This window comes from Pipistrellus hanaki, assembly GCF_964339955.1.
Source record: "Pipistrellus hanaki genome assembly, chromosome: 10".
Classification (NCBI taxonomy): domain Eukaryota; kingdom Metazoa; phylum Chordata; class Mammalia; order Chiroptera; family Vespertilionidae; genus Pipistrellus; species Pipistrellus hanaki.
The window spans coordinates 65971905-65982101 of record NC_140512.1 but is presented as its reverse complement, the minus strand read 5'-3'; the positions used below and the strand labels follow the sequence as shown (position 1 = coordinate 65982101).

The window sequence follows — 10197 nt, the reverse complement described above, 5'->3', positions numbered from 1 at the left end:
GAGAGTCCTTGGGAGACTAGGGATCGGATGGTTGGATGGGGTGTGGGGGGTAAAGGGTGGGGGAACCACTCTAGGGCAGCCCGGGACCTTGGGTGACAACCTGGCCCTAACCTGCTCTGCCCCCCCGCTCTGCCCTCGGACCCAGGCGGAGCGGGGCGCAGGGAGCGCGGAGCGGGCCGGGCCGGGGCCGCGGGCCAGGCGTCCTGGCCGCCCTGTCCCTCCGGATGTGATGACAGGAGCGCCCGACGAGGAAGTGCGGGCGGCGGGCGGGCGGGAGGCCGGTCCGCGGCTGCGGGAGGGGAGCGGGCGCCGCGGGGGCGCAGCCGGGCGGGGCGGGGCGGGGGCGCGCGGGCGGCGGGGCGGCCCCTCCGTCCGGCCGGGGCCCGGGGCGCGGGGCGCACCGACCGGGGCCGCGCTAACTTTTCCGGGCGGAAGAGGAGGAGAAACGGGCTTGGACCGCGGCGTGGGTGGGAGCATGCCGAGGTAGGTGGTGGTCTCCGGGGCCCGGAGGAGAGGGCTCAGTCCTTTCCCTGGAGCTTCTCCCCAATCCACCCCCGTTCCCCGGGGGACCACCCTCCCTCCCCCGGCTCCCCAGCAACTTCCTGAGACTCCGCTGCCGTCCGCGGGCGGCGATCGGCGCCTCTCCCTGGTTTCAAACCAGGACTTCCCGGGGTGGGGTTGGGGGGGCAGGGAGGGGTGGAGGGCCGGGAGGGGGACGTGCCGGGGGTGTGCTCGCTCCAGCCGCTCCTCTCTCTCCAGCTGCAGCCGGGGCCCCGCGCGCGGCGCCGGCGGGGCGGCCAGCTAGGGCCGTCGGGGAGCGGCCCATGTCCGACGCCGGCGAAGCCCTGGGTCCGGGGCCCCGTCCGGGGGCCGAAGCTGGCGCCCCGGGCCAGGGTGAGTGCGCGCTGCTTTCCTCGCCGCGGCTGCTTTCCCCGGGGCGGTCACCCATGTGTGGATGGGGTGTGCATGGGTGTGTGGACGGGGTGCTGGGGTGGTGAACTTCTGCACGGTGTTCGGGGCGCAGAGCGAGTCCCCCCGGGTCCCTGCCCCTGCCCCGCGCGCGCGGGGTGAGAGGCTGAGAAGGCGGGATCCCGGCCCCTCCACTCCCCCTTCCTGCGGCTGCGGCGGGCGGGATGGGACAGCCTGGTCGCTGTTTTCTGGAGCTTCTGCGCGGATGGAGGGGCCTCGAAGGTGCGAGCTCTGGAGCAGCTCTCCGCTGGGAATCTGCAGGGTTCGCGTCTTCAGCAGCTCCGGGCCTGCCCGCGTCCCTGCCCCAGCTTGAGTCCTCCTCCCTCATCTTGCTGTTTCTGGGGGGCTGCTCTGCACCTGGGGGGTATAACCCACCATTCTGCTTTGGAATGGCTCATGCATACATTTGCAATAACTTTGCTTTAAAATAAATAGTCCTTTAAAGAAACACTTTCCAGGAATGACATAGGTGCTCTGTGTTCTTACGAAGCGTAAACACTGTATGTACAGTCTGTCTGAGCAAATGCTCTTGCTTCTGAGAAGCCTCCACAAGGAGCTGGTGAACAAGCCAGGTTGTCTTGCTCTTCTCGAAGGCAGCAACAGGTTTTCTTAGGAGGCTGTGAATGAGCAGGGCCTTGCTTACTCCTCTTGAGATGTTTTCATCTTAGGCTGGTTTTTATTTAAAGGCTTTTGATATTGACACGAACTCCATGACTTTCCAGAGCTCAAAAACCTACTTTATACTCTTGATTTTAAGTATATGTGAAACCTCCCTCCTCACCAACAGGAATGGAGTGGGGTCTTTGGCCTATTATTTGAAAGGCAGCAAATAATGGAAAAGAAGTGAGTAAATGCTGAACCTTCAATAGGTAAAAGCAGAAAACATCTATGGCTGAGTCAAAATGTGCTGGCATTCAGGCTGTTAAATTGAATTATGTTTCTCATTGTTATTTATTTATTTTTTTTGTGATTCTAAACAGGAAGTCGTATGTGTTTGTTTTTTTTCTAAACAGATAAAATATGAGAAAATGAGAGCACTAGAATGAAAAGCCAGTTTTCCAGAAGCAACCCCTGTTTGACACATTGCTTTGCCAACACCATCTTTCTCCTGCCCTCAGGCAGGTCCCCTGCAGTCAGACTCATTGATGGGCTTTTTATGTCCACAGTTCAGCTGTTAATCACCATTGTTAACTAAGGCTTCCTGATGTCAAAAATCAGCATCAAACACCAGGAAAACGATTGATTTGGGACTTTTTTGATGTTTACTATGTCCAACTTGAGTGGCAGGCATTTTAAAATCACCTAAAAGACCTTACAGTGATACTGTGTCTAACTGTGCAGACATCCTGCTGTAAGGTGTCACATGATCTGACTCGAAGAAGCAGGCATGCAGAATAGGCTGAAGACTGATCTTGGCTTCATGCAACACACACAGTATGAGTGTGGAAACTCTTGGGTTAGATTTTACCTGAAAATTGGCTTACCTTAAGCAACAAAATTGTTTTTTAAAGTAGTTTTACTTCGAATCACAGCATCCTTTTAAATAGGTATCAATGCAATTGTAAGTGAAGGTAAAGTTGATTTTAAAAAAATAAAATGATCAGGATCTTGTTAAAATACTGGGTCTCAGGCAGATTTAAGAAGGTGTATTGAAAGAAAAAAAAATGTTGAAGAGAGTGGTTAGAGAAAAAGCCTGTTAGATACACAGGCTTTGCTGGCTGGCCAGGTTGATTTAACTGGGAAGCACAGTGGTGAAGAAGGCTTACTAGCAGGCAGCTCAACTCTTCCTCGAATTCTTTTCCTTATGTCCTTCAATTTTTTATCTTTTCTGAAAAATAGCTTAATAATTCTCTGGTAAGACAAGGCTGCTTTGTTAATTGAAATTAATTTTAAAATGACATATTAAAATTAGTGAGAAAAATTGAATGTTTTATAAAACACAATGTCTTTTGCAAAGTTAAATATAGGTATGAGTACATATGATATTATGACCTATGCATATGAACTCTATACTACTGACCAAAGATAGAGAGAACAGTAAAGTTGAAGGTAATTTTAGGGGATTCTCCAGTCTGAACTCCCCCTCAAGTCTAGAATTCCTTTCTCCATTCTTTTAGGTGGTTAGTTAGAAACCTATAGAGTAGTGCATTCTACATGGAAAAACAGGGGACATCTGTAATTCCTTCAGCAATAGCATCATTAGGAAGGTTTTCCTTATTGCGAGCATAGCTCTGTCTCTTTAAAATGTCTACCCTTTTGTCGTGATTCTGCGAGCAAAATTCTATTGCTCTGAAAAGATTAAAAATATTTTTTGTGAATTTTGAAAATGGTTACAGAACAAGGACATAAGCTCTTATACTCCAGTCTGTAAGAAGGAACCAGGATGGGGATCAGAGTTAGGGAGCCTTGGGGACTGTGGGCCCCTGGAGAGCTCCCGCTCATCTCTGTCATTTGGGTTAATATTTCCCCACAATAAGCCAGTCAGGGGAAGACAGGTGTCACATGATCTCATCCTCTGTGGAATCTAAAGCACAGAATAAACTGATGAACAAAATAGATCCAGAAACAGAAGCATGGAACAGACTGTAGAATCTCAGAGGGAAGGTGGGTGGGAAGAGATCAACCAGATAACTAATTTGCATATATGCATAACTCATGGACCCAGACACTTGGGGCAGGGGGTGGTGAGGGCTAGAAGGACTCAATGTGTGTGTGTGTGTGTGGGGGGGGGGGGGGGACATCTGTGATACTTTCAACAATAAAGATAAATTAAAAAAATAATTTTCAGTGTTCCACAAGATACCAGAAATATGGATTCTTGTGTAATATATCTCCCCTTTTAAGAATTGCCAACTAATTAAATACAATTATTGTCTAAGCCAAGCAAAACAACCACACCTGCAGGCTGGAAGCGGCCTCTAAGCAGCTGATTGGTGATCTCTGTTACAGAGAATAAAAAGTAAAGGTACACTTTCAGACTACTTCCCTATTTGTGACTAACTTCTGAAAAACTAATTTGATTTGTCATCTTATGCAAAATACCTGTGTAAGTATCTTGATAGGTGAAGGACAATTTGGGCCCAATTTATTTTTGTTTTAAGAGAGAATGAATCTTATACACATGATTCATCCAATTGACATTTTTATTGTTTTGGATTAAGCATCTTAAAATTAGTTTTGCTATCAACTCTGAACATATAAGTAGTTGTTTTACTGGTGCTATAGTTACTATTGTAGAATCCATATAGTTGAAAAGAGCCTTTTAATTAAGTGCTTCATTCATTAATTTGCAACTTGTCACTAGAAGGATCTTTAGAAACAATGTAGTTTAACTGGCTCCTTTTTTTTGGGAAGGATGCCTGGAGAATGTAAGTGACTTGCCCAAGGTCTCACGCCCAGTCACTAGAAACCAGGGTGGAAGCACAAATTGTAAAGTGTATTGTATGTCACGGTGATAAATGTGGTTGAAGCAGAGAATCAATACAAGTTTTCCCAGTAGACGGATGAATTAAAGATAATGGGGTTTGGAAACTGTGAATCACTTGAGCTGTTCCCATCCCGGCCCGCCCCACCCCCACCTCATTGCATCTGTCAGGACTTAAGCCTGTTGGGCTGGAGTGCTGGGACATACTTTAATGTGATAATGTGTGATTTAATGCACTCTTCTCTCCTGGGAGAGTCCTCTGAGATTATTAGGCGGACTTTTCATAGCAGGATGCAAAATGCCAGTGAAGTTAATTAAAAATAATTTAAAATAGAAGCTAGGGAGAAAATCTTCAAGTTGAAATTACATGAGAAGAGATTTGACTTGGAAGCATAGCTGACTTGTCAGGAATTTATAGTGGCTAATCAGATATCCTTTATGAGGAGCCTGTTTACTTCACTGGATCCAATGTATGCTTATACTGTCTCTATTCTTCTACTTTTTGTCATATTATTTTATCCTTTTGATTATGGGTGGTATTTCTCAACGTGTGTCATGTTTGGACAACTTCTATCTCTGGTTCTCAGTTGGGAAAGATTATGCCATCTAGGAGATAATTGTTAAAAGACTGGAGACAGGTTTTGCGGTCAGAACCCTGAATGAACGGGGTGGGTGATCCTGGCACCTGGTGGGGAGAGGACAGGGTTAATCTGAACATCTCACAATGCACAGACAGGACAGCCTCACAACAAAGAATGAGCTGGCCCACAATGCAAGGATTGTTGAGGTACCATCCTAACCTCAAGGCCCCTGGCATTGTTGGCTCTGAATTTCCAGATGGAATACTCAAGAATCTGCATGTTTTTACAAGTTGCAGGTGCTCTTTATTTCTAGTTGATAGTCATTGTTTTAGAGGCTTTTATCTATAGGAATTGATAGATTTTAAAAAGTATTCTTTTTGTAGAAAAACATCAAGAAACTTTTAAAAGGTTCTCATTTCAACTTCCAGACTTAAATTATATCACTCCACGTACCTATATTTTTTGTGTTCCAGAATGTTCATCACATATTCTAATTAAAAAATAGTTCTGAGAATTCAACCTTAAAAAGTTTATTTTCAAAATTATATGTACTGAATGCTAATATATTTTGAATATTAGCAAAAAATACTTAAATAAAAATTAAAAAGGATGAGATAAAAATAAGTAGGTAAATAGATTTGTTACTATTTTCTTCTACCACTTAGTAGATATTCTTGTCCTGCCACCCTATACTTCTCTTTGATGATCCCAGTAGAGAACATTATGCTGGCAACCAAATATGAATAACCAAACATAAAGCTAAGTTGAATAGAGACTGTTTTGGAACACTTTTGAATATAGGAGCTTGAGCAAGGACAGGCTTAATTAGAAAACTGTAGGAACTTGTCTAGATTTGGAAGATAATTTAGGGGCATTTTCAAGCCCCTTAGAACTTATACTCCCAATTCCTTTTTATGTCTAAAGGAACTAATGTGCATTTTATTTTTTATAAGTATAGTTACAGATTTGTAAGGCTTATCAGCTAGGTATATTTCCTTTTGCTAAGAAAAAGGATCACATGGGTAAGAAGAGGATGTAGCGGGGGGGGGGGGGGGGGGGGGACTAAGAGGGGAAGGTGGGAGGGAGGAAGGAAGTGATTAAAGAAGATGCTTTAAATCACATGTGTCAAACACAAGGCCCGCGGGCCAAATCCAGCCCGCCAGGCCTTGCAATGTGGCCCACACCGCGCTGTCATCACTGCACTCCGCTGTCAGTTTATGACATTGTCAGTTTATGACTGTTCAGTAAACCATTCGGCCCGCGATTTAGGCTGGATTTTAGATTTTGGCCCCTTCTCTGATTGAGTTCGACACCCCTACTTTAAATTTAAGAAAGCCTTTGGAAAGTTCAAACAGCTGAGAACCATGGAAAAACATTCTAGAGGATGGCATGATAGGAGCTGATCTGGTGGCTGCTTGTTAAGGAAGGAGATGATGGGGAAAAATCTTGAGTTAGGTAGGTAGTACTACTAACTTTAAAACAGATCCTGCTGAAACCAGTTTGGCTCAGTGGATAGAGCATCAGCCTGCGGACTGAAGGGTCCCAGGTGCGATTCTGGTCAAGGGCATGTACCTTGGTTGCGGGCACATCCCCTGTAGGGGGTGTGCAGGAGGCAGCTGATTGATGATTCTCTCTCATCAATGTTTCTAACTCTCTATCCCTCTCTTCCTTTCTGTAAAAAAAATCAATAAAATATATTAAAAAAAAAAAACAGGTCCTAATACATATTTGTTGAATAAATGATTGGGTAAATGGAGGGCTTGATTGCTGTCCAGAACAAGTGTGAGTCAGGGCAGCAAAAGACAATGAAAAGGAACAGTTTTGGGGTCAGGGTGAAGGATAGGAATAGGAAAAGTATATGTGTATTTGTAACTCAGGGCACTGGTATAGAGGTTTAATTTTAATATTGATTTGCATCTCTATCATATCCTTTTTGTTTCACTTTACATTGTTGGTTTCTACCCTACTGAGATGCTCTATAAATGTTCAGGACCTATCTATCTATCTATCTATCTATCTATCTATCTATCATCTATCTATATCTGTCTATCATCTATCTATCTATCTTTCTATCTATCAATCTATCTGTCATCTATCTATCATCATCTCTTGTCTTTCTAGAGAGAGAGGGAAAAGGTAGGGAGAGAGAGAATGAATGAACCCTGATATATGACAAGCATCCAGAGAAATAGAGTGATGAATGGAATCTGGGACTTGCAGGATGATGGGAGAAACACATATATTCACACATACATATAATACAAATGGGCTGATGGGTGCTGTAACAGAGACACAAAGAAAATGTGATGGCAGAACATGGGAGAGAAAGCATCTCTAGTTGGGACATTATGAAAAAATTCAAGCAACTATTTTATTTGAGTTTGACCAAAAAACATGGTCATAGGACTCAGCTCTGTGGAGAGGAGTAATTGAAAGCAAGTCTTGGAGGGAATTATTACAGAATGCTAAATACTTCACTAAGAAGCTGTATGGATTGTGTGAAGGAACAGAGAATGGGGTAAAGTTGTAAAGATAGATTAAAGTCATTTTGAGGATAGTCCTGATGTCCCTGCTGAGGAGTTTGTATATTCTTTCCCTACGTAGTAGTCGGATAGGCCCTTAAAAGTTCTTGAAAATGGGAAGGATAGAACCAACGTGGGGCTTTTAAGAAAATAATCTGGTAGCAATTCAAAGGATGATTTTGGAGGGAGACGAAAGAGTGAAGGCAGTGATTATTCAGGGGGATGTTACAATACCCTGAACAGTTCTCCCAGTGAGACTGGAACTGATAAACCAGATTTAAGAACAATAGCAAAAGTAGGAGCTCTGCCTAGCTGTGAGAACCCAAGAAGGCATTGATTTTTACTTATCTATCTTTGAATTTCCTAAAACTGATTACAGTATCCAAATAATATTGAACTGAATTGATATGGTTGGGCAAATTATTTAATATGGTAGATGGTGTAAAGGCAGACATTTAAGGTAATCTGTAGGTTTACTTTTCAGCTTGAGTGGAAATGTAGGAGTAGCCGTTGAGTCTTCTTTTGATCATTTTGGTTCCACAGAACTTAACCTAGCCATGATAAGAGTAGGCCATTGAAAAGGGGAATTTGTAACGAGGAGAGTGGTGAGGGTCAAGATCAAAAGAGTTCATCAGCAGGTAGCTGGATGGATTCCCACAAGAGTGAAAGAGAGGACTGAGGTCCATATTTGGGGGGATGACTGTACCTTAGGGAGGAGAAGGCAAAAAATACAGAAGAAGAGTCTATTAGGATTGGCCACAGAAGCATTGGATGTTTTATTTTTTTATTTTTTTATTTTATTGATTTTTCACAGAGAGGAAGGGAGAGGATAGATAGCTAGAAACATTGATGAGAGAGAATCGTCGACCAGCTGCCTCCTGCACACCCCCTACGGGGGATGTGCCCAACCAATGTACATGCCCTTGACCGGAATTGAACCTGGGACCTTTCAGTCCTCAGCCCAAAGCTCTATCCACTGAGCCAAACAGGTTTCAGCGAAGCATTGGATGGTTAATGGTCATGGAGGACGAGAGACTTGTGGTGTTTTAAAGAAGAAACAAAGTGTATAGTGGGCTTTTTTTGGATGCATGATCTTTGAGCATGCTCATCACACATTCATGGAAAGAAAGCCAGGGAAAGTGCACGGAGTTGAGCGGTGGCGCGGTAGATGTTTTTAATCATTTTGGTTCCACAGAACTTAACCAGAATTCTGGGAAGGAATGAGATGAAGAGACAGACCATTGCTAGGAAAGCTGGCAACGTTCCCCTTTGAAATGGGGATGAGAGAAAAGTCTGAGTGATAATCTAGAGAAAATTTGATATGAAAAAGAATATTTAAGGGCGTTAGGATGAGTCAAGAAACTTGAGATGTGTAAAGATCTAGAAGAATGAAGAATTCAGAAGGGATTCAGTCTGGGGCAAACAGAAGGCTGCTCAGTAACACCGAGGGCTTAGCTAAGAGTGAGTGGCATGGCCTTTTAGTGGACACGATCAGTACAGTGGCTTGCCTCTCACAAGGAGCACGCAGGAGCTTAGGAATGGAGGAAAATAGAACGGAGTTTTGAAGTTTGTGCAGGGCTGGAGGTCGCAGTCACATGGACATGGGAGGAAGGTCATGCATGTGTGGGAAGAGTGCGCATGTGCTTACCTAATCTTGTGTTTCAGGATGCTTGGGAAGCCAAAGAAACCACAAGTGCCGGGGGGTAAGGTTTCTGGCCAGCAAGAATCATGCCTCGCTGGCCTTGTCTGGTTAGTTCACATTCAAGGACTTAATATATATAACTGGGTGACCTTCACAGGGCTCCTGGGGAAGCTGGGGAATTTTGGGGTATGTAAGGGACTTGCCTGTTTCTTTCAACCTTATTTCCTGGATTTGTTGAAGTGGTTTCATGGAAAGGTTTAATAACAGTGTGCAATTGTTTGGGTAGGTTTGTAATTTAAAAAAAAATACGTTGTATTGATTTTAGAGAGAGGAAAGCGGGGGAGAGAGAGAAATAATGTATGTGAGCAAGAAACATAACTGATTGCCTCCAGCACGTACCCTAAGGTTCGAACCCTCCTCCTGGGTATGTGCCCTGACCCGCACTGGAGCCTGTGAGCAGTGGCATTGTATTTTTATAATAATAAAGGATTAGAGAAGATTATGGAAACATAAATTGACACAATCTAAAATTATGCCATTTGCAAATGGAAAATTACTATAACAATAACAAAAAAAAAAAGAGAGAGAGAGAAAAACAATCAAGTTGTCTTTTTGAGTTGACTGTAATTGTTCTACTTTGTAAAGGCAGGAGATGTGATTTTTATGTTTTTATTTCCAAAAGTCTATGTTCAGTTTGTATGAAAGAAGTGCTGATACAGCACTGACTGGAGTGTACATGCCAACAGTTTAACTTGGGCGACTTGTTTAACAAGATTAAAGATGCTGCACCTTGTCCTGTGTCTTGATCAGTTGATGCTTATGTACCAGTGTTTTGGATGCTTCTCTCCCTCTCCCTCTCCCTCTCCCTCTCCCTCTCCCTCTCCCTCTCCCTCTCCCTCTCCCTCTCCCTCTCCCTCTCCCTCTCCCTCTCCCTCTCCGTCTCCCTCTCCCTCTCCCTCTCCCTCTCCCTCTCCCTCTCCCTTCTCCCTCTCCCTCTCCCTCTCCCTCTCCCTCTCCCTCTCCCTCTCCCCTCTCCCTCTGCCTCTGCCTCTGCCTCTG

The 10197-nt window shown here is 44.5% G+C and overlaps 1 protein-coding gene across 3 annotated transcripts in view; it reads left to right on the top strand.

The window, feature by feature from the left end:
- Nucleotides 1-344: 344 nt before the first annotated feature.
- The window catches only part of MDFIC (MyoD family inhibitor domain containing), a 76986-nt gene continuing 67133 nt past the window's right edge, over nt 345-10197 (top strand). The window contains exons 1-2 of one of the 3 annotated variants that reach the window (XM_084896203.1): nt 345-483; nt 760-894. In XM_084896203.1, the coding sequence (XP_084752329.1) occupies nt 825-894 (70 nt within the window). In that variant the 5' untranslated portion in view covers nt 345-483; nt 760-824. The other 2 variants (XM_084896204.1, XM_084896205.1) reach the window with 2 other exon arrangements.